This window comes from Acomys minous, assembly GCF_964271855.1.
Source record: "Acomys minous genome assembly, chromosome: 12".
Lineage (NCBI taxonomy): Eukaryota > Metazoa > Chordata > Mammalia > Rodentia > Muridae > Acomys > Acomys minous.
In genome coordinates this window covers 18,839,093-18,863,395 of record NC_140493.1, presented here as the reverse complement: position 1 = coordinate 18,863,395, position 24,303 = coordinate 18,839,093, and the positions used below count along the sequence as shown (strand labels likewise).

The window sequence follows — 24,303 nt, the reverse complement described above, 5'->3', positions numbered from 1 at the left end:
GAACCACCTTAACTGGACAGACTAAGCACCAACTGTGCGCCGGAGCCCCTGTCATGCGACAGAGACTCAGAATCTGCACACTTGCAAGAAAAGCCCAAGGAAAGATCTGGAGTAGTGAGCGTTACTCTTAAACGTGGTCTGTCAGATGCAAAGGCTCTGAATGCTCATCCATGCATGTGTCCATGCCTCACATGCATCTGTCCCGTCTAACACCCATCCATCCACACATCTATCTATCCATCCATCCATCTACCCACACACTTACACGTCCACTCATGCGTCCATTCATCCACCCATGTGTGCATCCATCCATCTGTCCATCCATGCATCCATGCATCCATGCATCTGTGCATACACCCACCTATGACCCATGAATCTATCCACTCATGCATTTATCTGCCCATGCATGCCTGCATCCATTGTCCATCATTTTATACTTTGGTTTCTCACTTGTCTTAGATGCAGGACCAGGACAAGCAGTGGAAGCTTGGAATTGGGGGATATTCTGGGGGCAATGGGTGGAGGCTCTGATGCAGTCCGGGGAGGCTTGGTAGAACATCATCTCCAAGGCCAGGAAATAGATAGCCAAACCCAGGGGCGGAGTGGTGTGAGAAGTGTGTGTTCGTGGAGATCTGTGCTGTCTTCTTGTTGTCAGGGAAGCCAGGCTGGAGCTGAGGAATGAGGGGAAGGAAGCTGGGCTGGGTGTCACCCTGGTGTGTCCAGAGTTGCTGGCTTTCCTGGAGGGCAGCAGCTACTCATAGGAAGTTGGGCATTCCAGAGGAAGTGGGCAGGATGAGTTTTAACCACCCTTGGAGGCTGCTGTGGAGTAGCTTCGGCGACAGGCTCTAAAACCGGCAGAAATCCAGGCCAAGCCGGGGTGCAGCTGTGGGAACTGCAATGGGACCTTTACTCTGGGGGTCAGCTTCCTACGCAGTGGGGTCTCAGCACGGCCTGCTCCTCAGTGTTCTGGCCAAACACCATGGCACCAGAGAAAGGCCATCTTAGAAGAGGACAAGACTTAAGCCAGTCCCTAGGTAGAGAGAATGTGTCAACTGGTGCTGGACCAGGCAGGCCCAGAACCTTCAAACTCCGACTTTGGTACTGGGGCTTTATGGAGAGGAAGTCTCGAGAGTGCTTCCTGTAACACCAAGAGGAGGCTACTAGGGGAGTAGAGAGAGAGATTAAGTGACGGTGCCCAACATCCCACAGCACAGCATCACCTGAACTCACGACCTCTTCACCCTATGAGCCTGCTGGCAGCCAGCCAGAGGCACAGTACCAGGAGGGTCAGTAGATGCTCCTCAGCCTCAGGGCCTTTGAACTTGCTGCCCCCTCTGCCTCCACTCTCCTTTCCCAGGCTGGCGCATGGCTGGGTCACTCACCTCTCATAACAGGTGATATCTCTTTTGTTTGTTTGTTTGTTTGTTTTTTGTTTTCAAGACAGGGTTTCTCTGTGTAGCTAACCTTGACTGTCCTGGACTCACTTTGTAGACCAGGTTGGCCTCAAACTCACAGTGAGCCACCTGCCTCTGCCTCCCAAGTGCTGGGATTAAAGGCGTGCGCCACCATCGCCTGGCTGAGATGTCTTCTGTAAGTGCAGCCTTCATGATCATCCAGTGTACAGCACCCGCACTGCACGCTACCCTGTTTCTAAGCTCTATTTTCCAGATGCAGGCTGTAGTCCGAAAACACATTTTCTATTTATTCATGTGTTTACCTCCAACCCACCCCAGGTTATTTCTTGGAGGTGGGGCCTCTTTATGTTTTCAGTATTTTTTTTTTTTGTTTTTTTATTTATTTGTTTTTTGCATAGGGGACAGGGACAAGTGGGACCTGAAATGCATTTATTGAACAAGGTGAATGGCTCCCTTTCTTCCCTTCCTTCCTTCCCTCCCTCCCTCCTTCCTTCCTTCCACCCCCGCTTCTCTCTGCATCTCACCCCACCTCTGGACTAGTCCTGGCCGACTGCCCTCCCGCCAGGCCCTGTGAACTGGTTCTAGGTCACCCCACTGATCAGGGAGCCAGGGACTTAAGCCAGCTATACACCCACCGTGCATACAAGGTACTCTGTTTGGGGAACCAGGTGTGAGCGGCTCCCAGCTGACAGCCATTTCTGGGGAAGGCCCTCTCCCTCCGTGCACTGCGGAGCTGAATGCGGGTGCGCTGGCGGCTGCAGCAACGGCCCCATAAACACGAAATGGAAGCTCAGGAGGAGGTACTGCGGTCTGGCTTCCCTGGTCTGTCTAGGCAGGGCCTGCGGTGAGTCCCCTTTATGTGAAGTGAAGTGTAGCGCTGTAAGGTTGGCACCCCGGGACTCCCTACCTGCCTCTTCCCTCGGAATCTGCTACTGCCAGGTGGCTTTTCCTGAGGGGCAGCGTGTGTGTGTGTGTGTGTGTGTGTGTGTGTGTGTGTGTGTGTGTGTGTGTGTGTCCCTGGACTCCCCTTTATCCAAGCTTGGCCCAGTGTGGCCAACACCCTAATAGGCTGATGGAATGGGCCTAGCAAGGGAAGGAAAGGGACTGAGGTCTCTCAGACCTGGGCTGAGCTCAGACACCCATCCTCTGCCAGGCCTGCGCTGGGTGCTGGGGAAGGAGTCTGGCCAGACGCTGTCCATCCTCATGCATGTGTCTGTCAATGCGTCCATCCATCCATCCATCCATCCATCCATCCATCCACCCATCCATCCATGTTCTCAACATCTGTGAAACTTTGTGATGGGCCCCTGGGAGAGGCTACTGTGAGAATAGTAACAGCTTGCATTTATTGAGCACTTGCTGTGTACCACCAGGCCCTGTTGACAACCAGTTTACATGGGTGGTGTCTTGTTTACTATTCGCACCTCCGAGGCTGGGACTATTGTTCCTTTCATTTTGTGGGTGACCAGACAGCCCATGGGAGTGTAAACGCTTGTTTATGGTCACAGCTGGTGGCATATAGGGATGAGTCAAGGTGCACGTACTCTGTCCTTAGCAGCTATCCAGGCTTCTCACAGGACCCCGGCAGGAAGGTCTTGTCCAAGGGCTTGTGAAGGGTGCATGGCTGTCCCCATCTGGACAGGATAGTAGGATGGGGGCAGGTGCTTTGGTCTGGGGTTTTAGCTGTCACTGTGACTCTGAGTCTACTTTTGCATTTTTCCTTCCTTCTTTCCTTCCTTCCTTCCTTCTTTCCTTCCTTTCTTTCTTCATTTTTAAACATCTTTTAAAAAATGATTATATTTTTATTTTATGTGCATTGGTGTTTTGCCTGCATGTGAGGGGGTCAGATGCCCTGGGAACTGGAGTTACAGACAGGTGTGGGCTGCCATGTGAGTTCTGGGAATTGAACCAGGGTCTTCTGGAAGAGCTGCCAGTGCTCAGAACTGCTGAGCCACAGGGTCTTATGTAGCCCAGGCTGGCCTCGCACTCACTGTGTAGGGGATCATGATCTTGAACTGCTGACCACCTGTCCCCCGCTTCCTCCCAAGTGCTGGCCTTACAGGTGTCTCTCTAGCTAGATCTCCTACCCCCTCCACCTCTTTTTGAGATGAGTTTTGAAACTCACAGCAATCCTCCTGCCTCAGCTTCCTGAGACTACAGATGTACGCTACCTTGCCTGGCAGGAGTGTCCCATTCTCTCCATGTTTTGAGAGGAGAAGAGATTATTGCTATTTTATTTTACCTTGTATGGTGATGATTGAGAATATTTTTTTTTAAGAATTAATAACCCGTTTCTCCTTGCACGTAATTAAAATGTTCTCCAGTCTCTAATTTTTGTCATTTTCATAATCTAATTTGTTTTCGGAGTGTGTCGATTCCCTTTCCGAGCACAAAGCACGGGGGAGATTTCTCTTCCTTTAATGTGCTTGGGATCCAAGTGTCCAGGAATCATTTAAGATATGTCATTTTCTCCTTGGTTAAATACAGCACAAATGGGGCTGTCAGAGGGATCTTAAAAAGTACAACCCTGAAAACAGTAAGGCCAAAAACAAAAAACAAAAACAAAAACAAACAAACTAACAACAAAAAACCCCCAAACAAACAATCACCACCACCAACCAAGCCAAACCAAACCAAAAACCCTTCAAGACACGGCCTGCTCACACAGTTAAAAAAAAAATTCCTGTGAATAGGTGTGAGGGAACCAGGGCGACAATAACCAGGCACAAGCTCACCAGGCCAGAATGCGTCTCACTGCCCCGGTCTGCACCTCCAGGCTCCACACAGCTGACTGGGAATCTGCTGCAGGGCAGTTGTAGTCCACTTAAATTCGCACCTTCCCACTGAAAGAAAAATGAGGGGGGAAAACCTGGAATTCTCACTGTGATTAAGTGTGTTAATGAATTGACAGGAACTGGGATCCCTGGGATCCTGGGGGGCAGGGCAGGGTGTGAGGAGGGAGAACTCCTTATCCTCCCCACCCCCCACGTTTCCTCCCCACCCCCACGCCAGGGACCACCACCTTGCCTCAGCCGGGGGACTGTGTGGCCGCTGCTTGGAAAATCCCTTCTTTGGGTGTCTCTGAAAGATGTCTCGAGGCTAAATTTATGTCGAAGGAGGAATTTTCACCCCATGCGGTTCCCACCTGCTTGGGCTTGCTGGGGCGTGGCTGTGGCTGTGTGGCTGTGTTTTGGGGTTGGGGGGAGTTATGTGGGGAGGAGGTGGAGCTAGCCAGGAATCCTTCCTGTACCTCAAATGTGAAAAATAAAAAATTTAACCTCCCTGTTTACAAAATACCAGCCATTGTCTCGTCCCCAGCTCAGCTACTCTGTAGGCTCCGAGAATCCTGTTGGGAGGGGAAAAAAGTCTGAAGTATTTAAACATGTTGGTCCATGCATGCATCCGTTCATGGCATCGCGGGCTTTTTTTTTTTTTCCCTCATGATCCCCTCCCTCCCTTCTCTCTTCTTTTTTTTTACCAAAGTATATTCATCAAACTGCTGAGTTGGAAAGATTTGTAATGAGTTTTTGAGCTGTGTGCGACTGTGTTTTCCTCCCCCCTTCTCATCCCCCTACCCTCGCCTTCTTTCTAAATCTTCATCTGACATTAAATAAAACAAATCCCAAACAGATTAACTGCCGCATGGTTCTGCTTCGTCTCTTCAGTCTGTTCGCAGGTCTGGCTGGGGACCCGGCAGTGGTGGCGGTAGTGGTGGTGGCAGCGGTGGTGGTGGTGGTGGTGGGAGATGCCCGGGCGGCCCACAGAGGTCCATGTGGCGCCCTAGGTGGGATGCTGGCATCCTGAAGGCTGAGGCCCTGGCCCTGCTCCCCTGTGGCCTGGGCATGGCGTTCTCTCAGTCACACGTGATGGCCGCGCGGCGACACCAACATGGCCGACTCATCATTGAGGTGGACGAGTACAGCTCCAACCCCACCCAGGCCTTCACCTTCTACAATATCAACCAGGGCCGCTTCCAGCCACCGCACGTGCAGATGTAAGTGCAGATGCCCAGGGACCGGGTGGGTACAAGGACGTGGGTGCCTCCTGGCTTCTGGTACACCGGCAAACACACCCTCCGGGCGGAGGCTTGCGGACCCAAACCTTTTTTCTGCAAAGGACCACCTGGGCTGAATGAAGTTGAGAGGGGACCTGAGAGAAACCTCAGACTGGTAGCCCCAGGGACCCACGTTGGCCCTTTGTCCTGTCTTATTGGGCTTGGTGAATGCTTCCAGAGATGTTTGACAATGAGATAATTGTGCTGAGAGATTTAAGATTTGACCGGGAAGCCAGATGTTGTGAAACCCTTGGTTCGCTTGTTGGGGGGTAGGGGTGGGTGGGGTGGGGTTGGGAGGTTGGGAGGTTGGGCTTGGGGTGGGTGGGGCGCACTGAGGTGGTAGGGTGGGATGGGGTGGGTAGGGATGTCTAAGGGCTGAGTTTCAGCTGTGACCTGGGGGTGTGGTTCTTGACTCCTAGTCTGACTCACTCTAACAGGGAGATTGAGTCATAGTAAGCGAGAGAGGGTCTTGCTGTAGGCCCAAGAGTGCATTAGGATGCCATCCGGGACTAGCTGTCTTCTCTCCCTTTATTTGGCCCCATGCTCCTAAAGTGTTCTACGGGGCGGAGGGCTGGGCGTTCAGTACCACCTCCTCTCAGTTTCTTGTACCTGCTTAGTGTCTCAGGTGCCTTCTTGCTCTGGGTCAGAGTCTCTTTGATCCCTCCAGCACAGAGAGGAGAGACTGATGGCTCCCTAGTGACAGAGCAAGGAAGTAGCAGCTATGGCCAGGGTGACCCAGTGCTGTGAAGTTGCTAGAATGTTAGGTTATCCCTGGGGCTATAGACCCCAACCTCTAGGGCAGGAGCCCTACTTCTAAGGAGTGAGCAGGTTCATGTGATCCCAGCAGCTGTCACTCAGGGAGAAGGTACTATGAATGTGTGAGTCCTTCAAATCCCAGCAGAGTGATGGGGTTCCAGTGTGGTGAGTGGTTACTCCTTCCTGTGTGGCTCCCTTCAACCCCAGGTTCTGTTGAACAGTGTTCTAGGGGGAGATAAGTCATTGGGAGAAAGGCATTGACTGTGGCAGTTGTGTGGTCTGGAACAGATGGGGTTTCCAGTGTAGGAATGCCTATTTTTCTGTTGCTCCAGTGGAGGCTTCATTCCAGGTGGTCAGAAGATATAGTTTTTGGTGGATTTCTATCTGAGTATTGCCTCCTTTATATATATTAAATTTGGGAACCAGACTGAGGGATTTGGGTAGCCTGAATGCCCTGTTGAGGGCACATCTCTTCTTGGTTTCTTGGTCTTCGGGACCTGGCAGCCTGGTGGGGATGCTACAGGTAGAGGCCTGTCTCAATCTGCTTAGACTTTTTTTGTGTGTGTGTGTGGGATTGAGGATATTGATACTGAGGTCCCTGATACTGGACAGGACCCTGACCAATGGGAATGTGTGAGAGGCCTGTGTAGGAGAGGCTGGCTATAGGCTCTGGGGGCCAGACTGTGTCCTGGGAAGGGCACTGAGTGAGTCAGTGAGAGAGGGTGACTATTTCCTTTGAGCATGGAGCAGTGAAGGCCAGTCCTCCCGCCCGCCCTTCCTTTGTCCATTCCATCAGCTTCCTTGGAAACAATTAGACAGTTTGTTGGTTGGAAACACAGGTCCTGGGGTGGCCTAGCTGGGCGGGGCTCATGCCTCTTGATGCCTCAGTTTCCACAATGGAAAATCGCAGATTACAGTGGGTGCAATAGAGATGTCTCTGTGTAGTGGAGCCATGTGAGCGGCTGGTGTTGCTCAGATTAGCACGACTCAGGCCTGGGTGTGGAGCTCAGTGCTTGAAGTGGTCAGGGACAGGTGCCTGCCCTCACTGGGCTTGTGTTTCAAGACATCTGCTGAGAGGCAGCAGCACGTCAGTGTGTGACACTTGTAGCAGTAAAAGCCATGGAGAAAAAGCATGGTGACTTCCCTGTTGGCTAGCTGGTGTCTCTCCTGGTCTCCACCTCTCCCCTCCCTTGGCCTGCTCTATGGCAGTGAAGGTCCTAGCTTCCGTGAGCAACGGGGCAGGGGTGGAGTGGCCCACAGAGGCGTGGGCAGGGCTTGGGGAGGAGCACAAAGAGAACTTTGAAATTTAACATTGTGTTTTTTTCAGGATGAAGTCTGGGAGGGCACAGGGCTCTGGGACCACTGCTTCCTGTCCTTTCCATTCAGAATCCACATAGGAGGTCCCCAGGCTGTTGGGGATTTCCTTGGCAAGCGGCCACTCTGCCTCGGGGAGAGGTGTGCCGAGTGGACACTGTCGCCCTGCCTAGTGATTTATCACTGCCATGGGCTTTGTCTCTGGGGGTGAGGGAGGGGGGGTCCCACTTAATAAATCTATAATTTATGTTTAATAATAACAGTGACAGTTCAACGTAGCCTCTGATTGAGCTGTGCGATTTGCTCAGCTGCCCCTGAGACCCCGCTGGTAACTAGTCTGTCGTTGCCTGAGTGATGACTGTCTGGAACTGAGGCCTCTAGTTGTGGGTTCTCAGGAGAGCGCTCCAGGCATCAGGACCCCTGGCATGCAGGTGTGGCAGTGGGCAGTGAAAGAGAGAGAGAGACAGGGTTGCTGGAGTCTGCCATGAAGATGTCTGGGGTGGAGACACTTGGTGTTAAGCAAGGAGCTCTTCCCTCTGCCCTTTTAGGGTCACCAGGGACATGGACTGACCCTTTAAATGCCCTCTGGGTCCCCCAGGCAGTGCTAGGTGCTGGGGAGGGGAGGGAGAGGAGTGGGAGGGAGAGCTAGGCTGGGAGGAACCTTCTCTCCCTGGTCCCTGGCACTTGATGGGGTTGACACCTGGTGTTCTCTCTGCAAAGGGAGAAACCGAGGCTTCAGAGGGAGCATATAGAGCCAGGATACCCATCCTCTGCCCTGGGAGTGGCCTGTTCACTAGCTGAAGGATGGGGCTCAGCCTGGAGTTGGGCCAGGGGCAAAGCAGGAGGAGAGGATGCCCGGGCAACGGGCACGGCAGCTGCTTCTGGTTTCCCGAAACTTCCATCCTTTGTTCTGCCCCAGGTCTTGTGTGTGTTCATACTTGTGTGCATGCATGTGTGTGTGTGCATGTGGTGTATGTGTGGGCATGTGGTATATGTGTGTGTACGCGTATGCTTGTGTGCACATGTGTGTGATCGTGAAGATATGCACACGTTGTGTGTGCGCATGAATGTGTGTCTGTGTGTGTGTGTGTGTGTGTGTGTGTGTGTGTGTGTGTGTGTGTGTGTGTATACATGGAGGCCAGAGGTCCACCTCAGGTATGTATCCTCAGAAGCTGTCCACCTTGATTTTGGAGACCTGGATCTTGCTGCTCAGGCGGAGTCCATCCTGCCTCCACCTTCCCAGGGCTGGGATTACAGGCATGCGCCTCTGTCCAGTTTGCCCTTGGGTTCTAGGGATGGAACTCAGGCCTTTCTGCTTCTGAGGCAAATGCTTTCCTGACTGAGTCATCTCTGCAGCCCCAGCCTTGGATCTTTGTATAGGCTTCTCGACCCTGCATGCGCTTGTAGACATCCTTCAAGCATCACTCTTTTGGAAAACCTTCCTCGAAGCTTACTGATCACAAGCCTCCTAGCTCTGCCCCAGCTGCAGAGGCTCTCTGGTGGGTGAGCTTGGTTCCCAGGCACCCCTGCCCCATCCTTGTACAGCAAATGCAAAGAAAGATGATGGAGGAAGGGTGTGGTCAGGAAGAGGGTCTGGAGCTCGGAGGTGCTGCAGCGTGTGAGGGAAGCAGAGCGGCCCATCCCAGCCAGGATGACCAGCTAGCTGAAGGCCGGGAGGCAGCAAGCAGGAAGTACAGGTCCAGGTGTGTGTGTGTCTGTGTGCGTATGTGTGTGTGTGTCTGTGTGTGTGTGTCTGTGTGTGGGCAGGTGGCCAGGTTGCCTTGGAACCTGCCCTTTTTTGGGGCAGAACACCAGACAGGTCAGGGCAGTTCTGTGGTATGAACTGACCACCCACTGCCCATCCCAGGCCTCAGCCTCCTCATTTGCAGAATTTGCAAACAACGAGGCTGATGCCCAGTCCTACCGCTGCCTGCATTATGGGAACCTCAGCCTTCATAGCACCCTGTTTCTCTGGGGGCAACTGAGGCACAGCATGTCTCTCATGAGGTCTGTGTGAGGGTTTGATACAGATGTAGTACTGTCCAGGATGGCTTTTGGAGACAGAGCTGAAGGCACTTTACCTACTGAGTGACCTCCATAGTCCCCTGAAGCCAGCTTCCATGGCAGACTGTGGGTGAAACAGCCTTTTCCAAAGCCTCAGTTTTGTCACCTGTTAAATGGAGACACCAGCATGATACTGGGCAGAGGGTTATGAGGAAAGGGAAGAAAGCTAATTCGGGGACATTGCTTAGTCTGTTCTGAGCTCCCAGACACTGGGAATGGAGCTTGCTCTCTTTCCTTGCAAGGTTGGGCAAACAGCTTTGCCACAGAGCTGAGCTGGGAAGAGGAGGCTTTAGCTCTCTCTCTGGGGATCTCCAGGCTCTGTCTTCACTGTGTTCAGAAGCCTCAGGGTGCAGGGAAATAAGGTAAAGTTAATTAAAGAGCGCAGGCTCCCATAGCCGCCCTGTTGATGACAGCCATCAGCTGCCTGGTGGCCAGGTCGCCTCTTAGGGAGAGATTGCTGGGTCCCACCATGCTCGAAGCTTCTCCCTTCTTCCTTTCTCTTGCTCTTTTGACTTGGTCTTGTAACTTTATGGCATCTATAAAGTGTGTGTTTATGTGTGTGTGTGTTGTATGTATGTATGTGTTGTGTAAATTGTGTTGTGTGTATGTGTGTGATATGCTGTATGTGTCTGTGTGTATTTGTGTGTGTGTGGTGTGTGTGGTATGTGTTGTGTGTGTGTTGTCTCTGTTGTGTGTGCATGTTGTGTATTGTGTGTGTTTGTGTGTTGTGTGTATATATTGTGTGCTGTGTGTGTCTGTGTGTATTTGTTTGTGTGTGGTATGTGTTGTGTGTGCATGTTGTATGGTGTGTGTGTTTGTGTGTGTGTGTGCACATGCGTGTGTTTAATGCATGGGAGAATACATGGGTTTATTTGGTTTCCCTGAGTGCCCATGTCCACTGGTAGTCTAGCACTGGTTGCCTGTCTGTGGTGCAGTCAGCACTGTCACGGTGGGCAGAGCACAGATGGGAACGGTCCCCAGCCCTCCTCAGCCTGTTAGACTGCCTTGGAGAGAAGGCACCTAGGAAAGGTGAAAATTACATGAAGATTTGCTTTGCAGATCTCTTTACACACTGCCTCCTTCTGGAAGCTTCCAGGAACCCAGAGCAGTAGATGGCTTTCTCTGGTCCTCAGCCCTTCTGTTGCCCCATCACAACCTAGGACTGCAGGGTCACAGTCTACTCAAGTCTATAGCTGCCTGTGATCTGTGGGCTGCTGGTGGGCAGGATGCTAGCACGCTCATCCCTCTGGCCTCACTGGGCTCAGAAGCTGGCTCCTCTTAGGTCCCCAGGACGTGTGCTAATTAAACACAGAATGGGTGGAGAGAGAGAGGGGGGGGGGGAGAGAGGAGACGTACCTTCCTGGCTGCCCATCCCTGGACTCATTTGGAAAATTTCTGTTTTTCCAGCCAGCCTAGCTCCAAGCTGCTGGGGCTCTGTCTAGGCTTAACAACCCCCAAAGGGGACCAAGGGTGCTTCCTTCTGTGGTGCCTGAGGGAAGGGAGAGGCTGGTGTGGTGATTCCACCTGCTGCAGATCCAGCGTGAGGATGTACCGTGCACATTAGCATGCTGAACCCATGTCTCTCATAAGGTGTTAATTAAATTTCTTCGAAGTATATTGTCTGAAAAAAAAAAAGGATAATTAGAAAGATGTCTTTAAAAGTATTTATGTAACTGATACGGTACTGCTTTTGGTTTGACGCATAATTAGATTTAAACACGACTCCTCCAGCGGCGTACTCGTTTGGAGAAGGCTGCTTGTTGAAATGTCACTGTGTTGTTTTTTAAGCGTTGTGAGCCTGGTGAAGTCATTTAGTTGCAGATGTGGTATGCTCTGCGAAGAACACCGGACTCGTGGGGGGGCTGGGGGGGTGGCGGGGGCCTATGGCGGAGCCCTTAGCCGGCTGCGAGGGCTCCTGGGAACGGGGATGTAGCTTATGCTATGTTCAGTTCATTTCTGGCATGTTCCTGTACAGGGAGGAACAATCCAGACCATGGGTTCTGCTTGTGTCTAAGTGACAGTGGCAGAGCTGAGCTCAGGGACCTGGTTTTCTGACTGCAGAGATATTGTCTTACAGAATCCCAGTCTTGGATCAAAATGACCACACTGCCTTAGTCTTGGGGAAGCTGTCACCTGTCTTTTGGGGTCTCCCCTCCCCTTCTGTTCTCCTGGGACACTGTGCCTTCTGCATCTTGTAGCCGTGCTGAGTGCTGAACTGAGGGCCAGTTTTCTTGAACGGACCAGGGATTTCAGGCCACACAGCATCAGCGGGGCAATAGTGCCCCCCAGGGGTGAGAGATGGTTTTGAGAGGTTGAAAAAAAAAAACCAACTGACTTCTAGCCAAAGCATAGACAGTTAACATAGGAGACAGAGTGTTTCTGCAGTGAAAACTCCACAGGCCTAGCAGTGATGACAAGCAAAGCTGGGAAATGCTGTTTTAGTCCAGGGAAGGAGCCGGGCTGTAATTGTAGGTGCTGCACGTGGGCACAGCAATCAGATGCTCGGTTCGAGGCCTACAGTCTGTCATGGTTTGTGAGGCATGGAGGCAGGAGGCAGCTGTCACTGTGTTCAGTGTCTGGAAGTAAGGTCAGATGACCGCTGGTGCTCAGCTCTCCCTGTTTTTACTGGGTCTGGGACTCCAATGGTGCCCCCAACATTCAGGGCGAAACCTTTAGGGAAGCATCCTCGTAGATACTTCCAGGTCTGTGTTTCCATCCAGTTGACAATGAGGACTATCCCTTACACCACGGGAAAGAGGGGATGCTGCGGCACATGGGGACAAAAAAATGTTTTGCTGGGTCCTCCAGGAGGCTGGCCGTTTGGCTCATGTTCAACTGGACCCTATCTGATGAGTTGATGTGGCTCTGAGCACAGAGGCGCTGCGTTCTTGTGACCCACTACCCCCACAGGATCCCAGCTCTGTGGCCCCTGTAACCTGGAGCATCTTCTCTTCCTACAGGGTGGACCCGGTGCCTCACGATGCCCCGAAGCCACCTGGCTACACACGCTTTGTCTGTGTTTCTGACACCCACTCAAGGACAGATCCCATCCAGATGCCCTATGGTGACGTGCTGATCCACGCCGGGGACTTCACGGAGCTGGGGCTCCCGAGCGAGGTGAAGAAGTTCAATGAATGGCTGGGTAGGTCTTGTGCGCTGAGCACACCTGGCATTTGGGACCACGTGGTGGCATCCAGGCCTGCCCTCTCCTGCCCTGCCCTACCCTGCCCTGCCCTACCCTGCTGTTTCTGGGCCTGAGCACCACCTTGGGGGGGGGAGGGTCTTCCTTGTCTTCTCAGAGTGGGTCTTGTAACTTTCTCCCATCCCACCCAGAGCCTCCCTTTTCCAACACTGGACCTTAATTGTGACTGCCATTTGTCTATCAAAATCTTTGGTCTTGGAGACCCTCCCAAAAGGACATGGCTCACATGTGTATGGTCACCTGTGTGTTCAGCCTTGAGTGCCTGGTATAGTTTGCCCATAAAGCAGCTGGTAAATGAATGAATGAATGAATGAATGAGTGAATGAATGAATGATGGCCGAGCTGGTGTGTGATGAATGACTTTGTGGGAACAGCGAGGCCAGGGCAGGTCCTCCATTCATATGCTTGTGGTTCAGCCTCCAGTGAGGAGAGCCCCTTGCTCTGTGGGGCCCCCCAGGGCCACAGGGACCTGAGGTGGTTCATTCTGTGGGCAGCAGGTGGCGTAGGCAGCAGAGCCTGGCCCCACAAGGTAATAACGGATACGGCATTGTCCGGGAGCTTTTCATCTTCCAAAAATAAAGAGTTAAACTAGCACACTCTTCCCCCAGCACCTAGGGTAGGGAATTTGCATGTTCTGGAATCTGGTAAGGTCCCAGTGAAGTGGCGCTGTCTCTGCTTTGGGGAGGGGTGGGCAGACGGATGGTTCTGGGGTAGCCTGGCGCACAGGACTGCTGCCCTGGAGAGGAGAGGTGGTCAGTCCTCCCCCTGTAAGAAGTTCTCTGGTGGCGCTGGCTGACAGACTTGTCCAGTCATTTGCAGTCCCCGGGTGTGCCACCGTGCAGCTGCCTGGGAGCTGTGGAGCGGGTGGGGGGGGGCAGTCATGAGATGCGTAGCTGCAGTGAATGAGAGACCCAGTTCTGCCACTGAAAACAAATATTTACAAGCAAGGATTTGCTTCCACTTGGCAGCCTTGGCACTTTAAATATTGACTTTTTTTCAAATGGGAAATTTTAATCCAGGCTCATTTGGGCTGAAGCCTATGAAGGCTAGAGAAAGGGAGTCGGGTAGCCAAGGCCGGTGCAAGCCAGGTGCCTCCCTGGCCATGCTCTGGGCTGCCGCCTTCACGCTTCTCTGTGCCCAGGGTGGCTCTTTATGCCTTCTTCTGTGAGTGATGAAAGATGAGAGGGCTCCATTTGACTGTGTCAGGGTCACCACAGGCCAGACACCTACCATGTGCCAGGCCTGGCGTGGCAAGCTCTTTTTGGCTCCCTGCCTTGGTAAAGTGTGGTCATGCCTATGGCAAGATGTTTCTCTTTGCACTCTCTTTGGACAGATGACAGACAATCCATGGACCTTTCCGTGTGCCTTAAGCTGAGTGGTCTATAGGTCTGGATCACCAAGGGACAGCATGGGAATGGGTTGTGGCTTTCTCCAGGGAAAGGAAGTCCTCAAGGGGCGCTTGGCTTGGAGGCCTGGGCCTTGACAAATGAGTTGAGAATCTGTACAGGGTGTGGCCAGATGGTTTGGGGGGGGGGCAAAGCATGGGCCCTGAGGGCTTCCTTCCACGATCCTCCTCTCTTCTTGACTGCCCTGAAGTGTTTGCAGAGCCCAGGACCGTCACTGTATAGGGTGAGCTGCCCAGTGGGGAGCTGGGAGCTGCCTTCTACTCTTGACCCAGGCCCAGGAATGAGCCTCTTGATAGATTGCTAGAGGACAGCTCCTGCTGGGAAAAGAGAGAGTCCCAAGGGCTTGGAGATTCCTGCTGGGAGATAGCTGTGTGTGTGTGTGTGTGTGTGTGTGTGTTTCTTGAATGTCTACTCTGTGCCCTCCTGTGTAGAATCACTTCCAGCAGTCCTGACGACATGAGAGAGCAGCTATTGTTAGATCCACTTTACAGAGTAGAAAATCAAGGTCCAGAGAAGCAAAGCAACTCTCCTGAGGTCACCCAGCTAGTATGTGGTACAGCTGGGATTCAGACTCAGGCAGTAGGACTCTGTGGTGAGGCTCTTGGTTGCCTCTCTTGCTCTGGGAATAAAGTAAGGAGCAGGCTGTGTGGCTCTACCATCTGGGCTGACACCCTGGGTCTGCTTCCTGAGCGGATGTCAGCGGCATCTGGAGATCTTTCCTGGACCTCAGTTACCTCGTTTTGCATGGCGGTCAGCCTCCCTTTGCTTTGTCCACCCCCAAAGACAGATTAACGGCTGGGGTGGGAGAAACATTTAAGCTCTGTGGACTGTAAAGTGTGGAGCACGTGTTACAGTCGCTTCTGTAAACTGGCATTTGCCATATCACAGCTCCCTCAGGAAGGGAGCAGGCGCAGGCTCAGAGGAGGGAGACTGTGGGGAGGTGAGCTGGCAGGGCTGGCTGTAAATGCACCGTTCACCTCTCCGTTTCTGAGTGTTGACGTGTGATCTCTGCAGTCAGCCGTCTCCCTAGACAAGAGAACCGACTGGAAGAACACGCTTGTTGGATGCACCCATAGGAGTCAGCCTGTGTCAGGTGCTGGGGACAGTGATGAGGAAGTTTCCAGGACCCTGTTCAGGCTAGTGGAGGGATGGCAGCCTGGTTGATCGAGAGCAGCAGGAATCTGCTGAGGGTTGACCTTGGGACTTGGGGACATGGTAGTGTAGGCCTTTGGCTGGGTAGTGATGGGACACCCTGCAGAGGTGACTTTGGACCAGGCCTGGGGGTGAGCATAGGGTGGACTGTGCAGAGCTGGAAAGACTATGGGGCAAAGGGCATGGCTGCTGGAGGCCCTGAGGCGGCACCAGAACCAAACTGAGTGCAGTGTGAGGAGGGGTTGATTCTAAGTATGATGGAGGCTGTTAGGTTTAACGGGGAGGTGGTCCCCATGACTTCCCAAAGGCAGATCTGGAGAGTCAAGTCTGAGTGTCAGCATCATAGCCAGAAACTCTGGAAGGTTCCAGAATTGATGTCTGGGTGGTAGGACTGGGAGAAGTATCTCCTTTGTCGTGGCCTCGTTTTCTCCCAGTTCCTTAAAGGAAGTGCGTGCTATCCTGCAGCAGATAAAGGCAGAGCTCATGGCTCTGAGGACACTTCCTCTTCCTGGTGACTGGTGCTGAATGTCTGTCCAGGAGGGATGGGCAGCATGGCTAAGAGTCCACTCTGGCTTCTCGGTCCTCCCAGTGTACCCAGGGCCCTTTCTCAGCCTGCACGCTGTGTCGTCACCTGCCCGGTCTTGGAGCTGAACCCCCGGCAACGTCTTCCCCCTACTGGCTGGTCAGTCATGTTAAGTTTCATTCGAGGCCAGTTCCTCACAGACAGGAGATTCAAAAGCTAGCGCAGACCCCTCAGCGAGACAGGTTTAGGTACGTGACCGGGGCTGAGTGGCGCATCCCACGCTGCCACTGAGCTGCTGCCAGCATGCAGGGATGTCTGTGCTTTCATCATTGGAGACGTCCATCTGGGTCCTTAGAGGGATGGAGCTGGGGGCCGCAGCAGCTCCATATTTTCTCATGGGACTTTCCCAGTAAGAAGTTAAGAAATGGCTGAGGATGCATCTTCCAACTGTTCTGAGTAAAAGAAAAAAAGAAAACAAAGGAAGGTGCTTTCTCCTCCTCAGGCAATGGTGTGGTCAGCAGGCAGCACAGAGTCACACCACACCTGCCTGCCCCCACCCCTCTGTGCCACCCCCCCCCCCACACACACTGGTTGGTTCCCTGGGTGAGGACCTCAGGCTGTATTCTGCTGCTGCCAAATGATAAATGGTAGTCCTATTGGGAAGCTGCCAGCTGGCCTGCCCAGGAACTGCCTCCTGGCCCCTGGCTGAGGACACACGCGCTGTACGGCCTTCATTTCCAGTTCCAGCTTTGGTCGCAGCCCTTGCATGCCCTAGGATGGGCAGGAGGCCAAAGGCAGTTGACTCCTTCCTGTCCCTTTCCAGCCTCTGCCCCTGGCACCAGACTTCTGAGGAGTTCTTCTCCCCCCCCCTTTTTAAAAAAATATTTTATTTAGTTTTAATCTATGTGCATTGGTGTGAAAGTGTCAGATCTTGGAGTTACAGTTGTGAGCTGCCATGTGGGTGCTGGGCATTGAACCTGGGTCCTTTCGAAGAGCAGGCAGTGCTCTTAACCACTGAGCCATCTCTCCAGCCCTTCCTTCCCTTCTGTTGAGCCCTGTCCTGATCTGTGAAGGTCCCTTGGTTCTTCTCTCTCAACCGTCTTAACCCTAGCTCTCACTCCCACCCAGAGCAGTGGGGTACCTCCAGCCTTCCTCAGGGCCAACAGACAGTTCAGGCTCCCCGCCCCCCACCCCTCCCCTCACTGATGTCATCAGGCCTTCAGGCTTGTTTTCACCTTCTAGAGCTCTGCCCCCACCCCCATGCATTGTGGAGCAAGCCACATCTTGCTCGGTTGTCTGCCTCCCTGGGCTCAGATCCTGTCTGTCCTCTTGGTCGGGTCTCCTCCACTCACCAGTGGCATTTGCTGAGTGGGTGTGATACTGCCTGAAGCCAGCCCATTTGATTCCTGCTCATCCTGTGGACTCCTCCTATGGGCTCCCCTGAAGGCCTGAAGATGGAGACCAGGCTAGCTCAGCCAAGGCTGCTTAGCCTTGAGAACGGAAGAGTGACAGAGTGAGGGCTGTGAAGGGCGCGATGACGATGAACCAGCTGATTTAGTTGCACGGCCTCAGGCTAAGGAGGAAGACTTGTTGGGGGGTGGGGAACTTAATGGAGTGTTTAGAAGTTATAATTAACTTTTCCTGGCGCCCTGGCACAGAACCGATAGAGAAGACAATATAAAAGGGGGCCAAGGATTTAGTTAAATAGAACCCGGTCTTCTGCAAGGAAACCCTTAATTAAAATCTGCAAGGGAGGAGGGGTGGGGAAGGAAGTGTAGGATTTACTGTAAACCCAGGTCTGGATCTCGCCTCCTTTGCAGTGTTGCTGTGACTGTGTGGAAGGCCCCCGAGGGCTGCACAGTTCCCCTCTGTGCAGTTCAAGCGGGGAGAAGGAGCCAGAAAGGATGAATGGCCTGCCCACCCCCTGCAGAGTGGGCACGGCTCATAGCGTACACATCCCGGTTATTCCTGTCCAAAAAAAAAAAAAAAAAAAAAAAAAAAAGAAAGAAAGAAAAGAAAAGTTTTAGATGCTGCTGTAGTTTGAGGGTCCTCTTTAGCCACCTTTCCTTCGCCCCAATTGGCTTTCTCTGTCAGGGTGGCCCCTCTGGTCCCTCACATCTTGAGAGGCCAATTTCGGGCTTGGATGAGAGGCGCTCAGAAGTTGGGGCCGATTCTGACGTCTTTCTGATTCCATTAGTTCTGGATTCCTCATCCGTCCTCCCTGCTTCTCCACACCTCAAGACACAAGGCTCTTCCCCAGAGTGCTTCAGATCTGTGTGTACATTCCTTCCATACCACAGTGGATGAGACTCCCTACCTGGCTGTCCCTTCTTGACCACCATGCCACAGAGGCCCTGGGGGCATGTGAGCTCTGGCTCGGGCCCTGGAGACAGACAGGCTTGTAACTGCCTATGTGGTAGCATAGGGTAGGTGGTGGTTGGTTGCGGGGTCTCAGTGTCGGGGTGTCAGGATGGGAGGGCCTTATGGCGAGCCACGTCAGGACCTAGAGATCTTGAAGTCAGGACCCTGGGGTCACTTGTGGCTCTGTTCTTAGCAGCTAGTTGACTACTTCCAGTCCCATGTCAATCAATGAGCACCCTGAACCTTGGTTATGGGACCATCCAGGTCCCATCCAGGGGAGCTGCCCTGGGGTCCACAAGGCTTATGGTGTCACAAGTCTTATGGCCTCAGCATGGGTTAGTAGAGGGGTCTGCCTCTCCCACATAGCTGTGGAAACAGGCAGGGGTCCTTAGTCAGCCCAGTGGATACATAACTTGGGAGCCTGCTGTGCTCCCTAATGTGAAGATTCCGTGACAACAGCATGACTTCCATTTTCCTTTCGGGGCTCAGGTGCAGACCACTTGCTGCAGCCTCTGGAGTTTAGCATTAGCTTTGTGGAGGTCACCAAGGGCTTTGGTGGCAGGGGAGGGACAGGTCAGACGTCAGACTGTGTTCTGGGTCCCCGCTGGCTGCAGAGTGGAGATTTGAGTACAGTGCAGGACACAGAGACTGCTCGGCTGGGGTGGTTGGAGTTAGAGTTGGTCAGAGGCCATGGTGCCTCAGACGTACCCGGCAGTGCAGAGGCGCAGCGCGAGGAGGAGGAGAAATCAATCAAGGGTCATTGCTGGGAGATGTGAGTGGAGGGAGACTGATGACCTGGTCCTCACAGCAAGAGGATACGAGGATGAGATGGGATAAACTCCCTGTGGGGCCAACTTAGTTAAAAAAAAAAGTCATAGCCACTGATGTGCTCACGGACTCATGGCAGCTGTTGGTGTGAGATCTGCTCACGTGAGACCTGTTGACTCAACAGACCGGTCAACACTCTGGCAAGGGCAGGGGAGGGCTCCTAAGGCCCCACCCCCGCTGAGGAGCCACTGGAAGTTATAGGTGGCTCGGGGAAGGGAGAGTCATTTTTCTTTGGGGGCATGGCCATTGTAGGTTGTGGTCACTTCAGTAGATGGCCTCCATTATGTGCATCTGGGCAGAACACACAGGGACAATAAAGAGAGAGGAAATAGATAGATAGATAGATAGATAGATAGACAGGGACAATAAAGAGAGAGGAAATAGATAGATAGATAGATAGATAGATAGATAGATAGATAGACAGACAGACAGACAGACAGTGAGTGCCAGGGGAATTGTAGTGGAGGAATAGGGGTGGTGTCATTAAAGTACATTTATACTGATAAAGCGCTCAAAGAAATCGTTTTTAAAAAAATTAACAAAAATATCCAGTGCATATACATCTCTTTTTGAAAGCTAACAATAGTTGATGCTGAGCTGGAAACCGTTTCTAGTTCATTCTGTTGCACACTACGTCAGTATTCAGACATTTTCAGGAGCCAAGATTCAGGGCAAAATACTAAATTTTGTTGTAGTTAGTTTTTGTTCTTTTTTTTTCTCCTTGAAAATTTTTGTTACATTGTGTCACATAAAACCATTTTTATGCAAACATATAGTGTGCTTCACCCCAATCCCCTATTTGAAGATTTTATTATTTTGTGTGGAGCGGTTTGTGTGAGGTGAAAGGGAAACTTGGTGGGGCCAGTTCTCCCTTTTTTCTCCTTTATGTGGGTTCTGGGGACGAAACTCAACTTGCCTGGCTTTCATGGCCAGTGCCTTAGCCCCACGAGCTGCCGCGGTGACCTTATTTTCTTTTTTCTCCTTAGCATCATTTCTCCCGGCATCATTTCTGTTAGCTTTTCTCTCTTAATCTGTCAGACAGCAAGTCTGATGGGTAGTCACCATCACTAGTGAGAGAGAGTGACTGATACTCCGCTAGGAAACGCATGCCTTGTGCTCTGGGCGTTGGGATTCAGTTAAAAATTAATTTTCTATATCCTTTATTAAGAAAAGAAAAAAAATGCTTGCAAAGCCAAACTGTGTATTAGGGGCTAAAAGGAAGAAAATTAACTTCTAATAAAGATGAAAGGCCCGAGATTGGAGGTTGTGGTGGGCAATTTTGGCTAGCCATAATTACAGTATTTTCATGTTAATGCGTAAGCCCCTTGAAAGGTGTGCTTAAGCGCTAATTACCTATTTACAACAGAATGGCTTCTCAAATGAAATGAGACCCACTGGTGTGTGTGTGTGTGTGTGTGTGTGTGTGTGTGTAGCATGGTCCACTGTGGTATATTTTATATGTTTTTTTTTTTAAGGACCATAATCTAAACTATCTCTCCCTTAAACAACAGCCACAATAATAATAAAAATAAAATTTAAAACAAGACAAATGTATTTCTCTGAAAGCCTGGACTTCCTAGGAGTTCTTGTAAGGTTTAGAGTTCTAGCTTTTGCTTATTTTTATCCTGTCTTATGTCAGAGGGTTTAGGGATATCTTATGAAACCAAAAATGATGCAATAAAACAGGCCAGAGTTCATGATGGATTAAAACGAGCAGCTGAATTATCAGCAGTTGGGACTACGTGGGCTCTGTGAGGGGGGGGTAGAGTGGGGGTGGGTGGGTGGGGAATTGGGGTTTGGGCTTCCTGGAGGGTGGGGCAAAGTGAAAATGAAGATCTGTGGGTGCCAGCCCCTGTGATGGCTTTCCCCCATCGACACGCCTCTGTGTTAGCTCTAGGTTCACCTCCAGGGCTCCACCGGGATCTTTCTCTGTGGGAGGAACTTGGCAAAGGATTTTATGTTTGAATAACCACAAAAGTTTGTTTAGTGTTTTCTAGTGTATAAAACATGTCCCTTTCTGTCATTCAGTTTGAGTTTCCTGTCCCCCACACCACCCCCGCTTTCATTTGGACTGATAGAAAAATTTCCCCCTCTGCTGGTTTGGGAATTCTGTATTCTTTTTTTTTTTTTTTTTTTCTTCCTTGCATCTACTTGGTTACTCACAGCATCTTCATCTCTTATATGACCTAGCAGTAAAATCCATCAGCACCATCGTGTCCCTGTGAGCACCTGCACTACTCCTTCCTGCCTCCTCTTGCTACCATCTCACGGATGTCTTTGCTGCCCAGAGCCTCTGCTTGGTTGTTTTAAAGCCCATTCCATTGGTCACCCTTGGCATTTGTTTTCCAGTTTGCAGGGTCTGTAACCCAGTAGACTTTTGCTGAGCACCTTGTATGGGCTGGGCTCTAGGCATTGGGCGTTCGGCAGTGAGCCTCTGTGAGGCTAAGGGAGTAGGCAGAATGTGTCCACCCAGAGCCATGACAGGGCAAGGAGGTCTGGAGCAGAGAGTGGTGGGAGAGGGTAGGACCCTCGATGAGGTGAAGGTTCAGCAGAGAGGTGAATGGATGGGCTAGCGCTGACCCTGTCCTGGCACCTTCTGAGCAAGAGGCAGCCGCTCTGAGTGGGCAGATATGAGCACCGAGAAAGCCACAGAGTGGCTGAGGGGACATCCGGAGAAACCAAAGCTCAGTGAGGGTGGGACAGAGTCCAAGAAGTTAGAGCTTCGGGCAGAAGGCAGTCTGGTGGACTAGGGCATTTTTGGGTGGTGGAAGGGTGGGCTCTCAGGCCTTCCGGCTTGAACAGGTTGTGGAAACAGTTGGGAGCCTGAGGCTAGAACTCCTGTATGCTGGTGGCTGTGTTCCGCTTCCATCCAGAGTCTACAGAGCACCTCCATGACTCCACAGTTTGTGTCAGATTCTGGGGGATACAGTGGCAGGAACCCACTGAGACACCCACCCCAGACACACGGAGACAAGAGGATGAGGAGACAGAGGAGGGTGATGCTAGGACCAGGTTGGACCATTCTGGCAGTAGATGTGGCATGCGGGGACAGGTGACTGTCCTCTGTAGTGGTAAGTGTGTTATCCTTCTTGGTGGAGGTCACAGCGTGGTCCTGACCCCGTCTCATCTCCGATTCCTCTGCACTTGTTAGCTCGTGGTCAGGGAGTGTGTGTTAGTTACTATTTTCTCTGGTAAGATACCTGGCAAAACTAGCTACAGGGAGGAAGGCTTCATTCCAGGTCAGGATGCAGCCCACCATGGCAGGGAAGGCACGACGGCAGGCGTGTGAGGTGTCTGGTCATATCGTGCCCACGCTCAAGAAGCAGAGAGACGGATTCTGGTCCTCTTCAGTTTGCATCTTTTTATTCAGGTCGGGACTGCAGCCTCTGGAATGGTGCTGCCCATACTTAGGGTGGGTCTTTCCTCCTCACCTAGATGTCTCTGCAAACTGCCTCCCAGGCATGCTAAGGTGCTGCTAGGTGATTCTGAATTGAGTCAAGTTGTTCCATCATGGTGTGGACCGAGCTAGCCAGCTGCTTGTTCAGAGCCGGGAAGCGAGTCGCGCTCGATATGATTCCTCTTCTGCACAAACATGGAGGGGATATGTTTGGATGTGAAATAAGCCCGTGGGTTTTTAAAATGTCATTTTCGCACTGGATCGTATTCCAGAACAGGGATAATCAGGAAGCCAGGAAATCCTGGCCAGCACAGAGCGAACGTCCCCTGTCCCTGCGCATGGAGCTCTGCAATGCGTGGAAGGGTCTGTTTCCTCTCTCCCACCGCCCTGCACCGCATCCGCACCTGGGCTCAGCATCACTCTCCTGAGAAGCTCTGGGCCTGGCTTTGTCTGGAGATGCTGTCACCAGAGAGACTGCAGGTGCTGCAGCCTGTTCCCAGCATAGCACTGCCTTTTCTCGAGGGACAGGTCTGCCGTCCTGGTCTAGTCCATCCGTGTGTGTGTGTGTGTGTGTGTGTGTGTGTGTGTGTGTGTGTGTGTGTGTGAGAGAGGGGGGGGGGAGGAGGGAAGAAAGAGGAGACAGAGATTGTGTTTCTATGAGTATGCATGTTTCTCTGAGTGTGTGTGTGTGTGTGCCTATGAGTGTGCATGTGTTTCTATGAGTGTGTGTGCTCCTGTATGTGTGTGTCTGGGTTCCCATGTGTATGTGAGGTGCATGTTTGTGAAGTACATGTGTGTTCCTGTACGTATGTGTGTGGGTTCCTGTGTGTGTTTCCTGTAGTGGGGGTGAATGTGTGTGTATGTGTTTTTTGTGTGTAAGATGTGTGTGTGTTCCTGTGTGTGTGTGGTGCACATGTGTGAAGTGCATGTGTGTTCCTGTATGTATGTGTGTTCTTGTATGTGTAGTTAATGTATGTGCATGTGTTCCTGTGTGTGTGAAGTACATGTGTGTGAAGTGCTTGTGTGTTCCTGTGTGTGTGTGTGTGTGTGTGTGCGCGCGCGCGCGCGCGCGCGCACGTGTCCTATGGTAGCAGTGATTGAGAGTGTATTTGTTTTTGTGTGAGGTGCGTGTATATGGGATGTGCCTGTGTGCTCCTGTGTGTGTGTTCTCACATGTGTATGTGGTGCATGTGTGTGTATGGATTCCTGTGGAGAAGATTGTGTGTGTATGTGTTTCTGTGTATGAAGTACATGTGTGTGGATGCATATGTGTGTACATGTGTGTGTATGGGTTCCTGTGGTGGGGGTGAATGTGTGTGTATGTGTTTCTGTGTATGAAGTACATGTGTGTGGACATGCTTGTGGAGGTCAGAGGTCAGCCTCAAGTGTCATTTCTGAGGTGTTCCTCTTCCTTGGTTTTTGAGACAGGATCTCCCTGCACCTGGATCTCACTGATCCTGCGTAATGACTGGCCAGGGAGCCCCAAAGATCCTCTGGTCTCTGCCTCCCAGTACTGCGATTACCAGTGTGTGCCCTACCCAGCTTCTTCACATGGGAATGGGGTGTCATGGGAATGGGGTGTCATGGGAATGGGGTGTCATGGGAATGGGGTGTCATGGGAGTGGGGTGTCATGGGAATGGGGTGTCATGGGAATGGGGTGTCATGGGAGTGGGGTGTCATGGGAATGGGGTGTCATGGGAATGGGGTGTCATGGGAATGGGGTGTCATGGGAGTGGGGTGTCATGGGAATGGGGTGTCATGGGAATGGGGTGTCATGGGAATGGGGTGTCATGGGAATGGGGTGTCATGGGAGTGGGGTGTCATGGGAAT

At 52.0% G+C, this 24,303-nt stretch overlaps 1 protein-coding gene across 4 annotated transcripts in view; it reads left to right on the top strand.

Moving 5' to 3' along the window:
- MPPED1 (metallophosphoesterase domain containing 1) overlaps positions 1-24,303 on the top strand; it is a 78,008-nt gene that overhangs the window by 7,479 nt on the left and 46,226 nt on the right. For 2 of the 4 annotated variants that reach the window (XM_084748645.1, XM_084748646.1), the window contains exons 2-3: positions 5,081-5,409; positions 12,564-12,745. In XM_084748645.1, the coding sequence (XP_084604771.1) occupies positions 5,186-5,409; positions 12,564-12,745 (406 nt within the window). In that variant the 5' untranslated portion in view covers positions 5,081-5,185. Of the gene's footprint in view, positions 1-5,080; positions 5,410-12,563; positions 12,746-22,831; positions 22,953-24,303 lie in introns of those variants that run through there. The other 2 variants (XM_084748644.1, XM_084748647.1) reach the window with 2 other exon arrangements.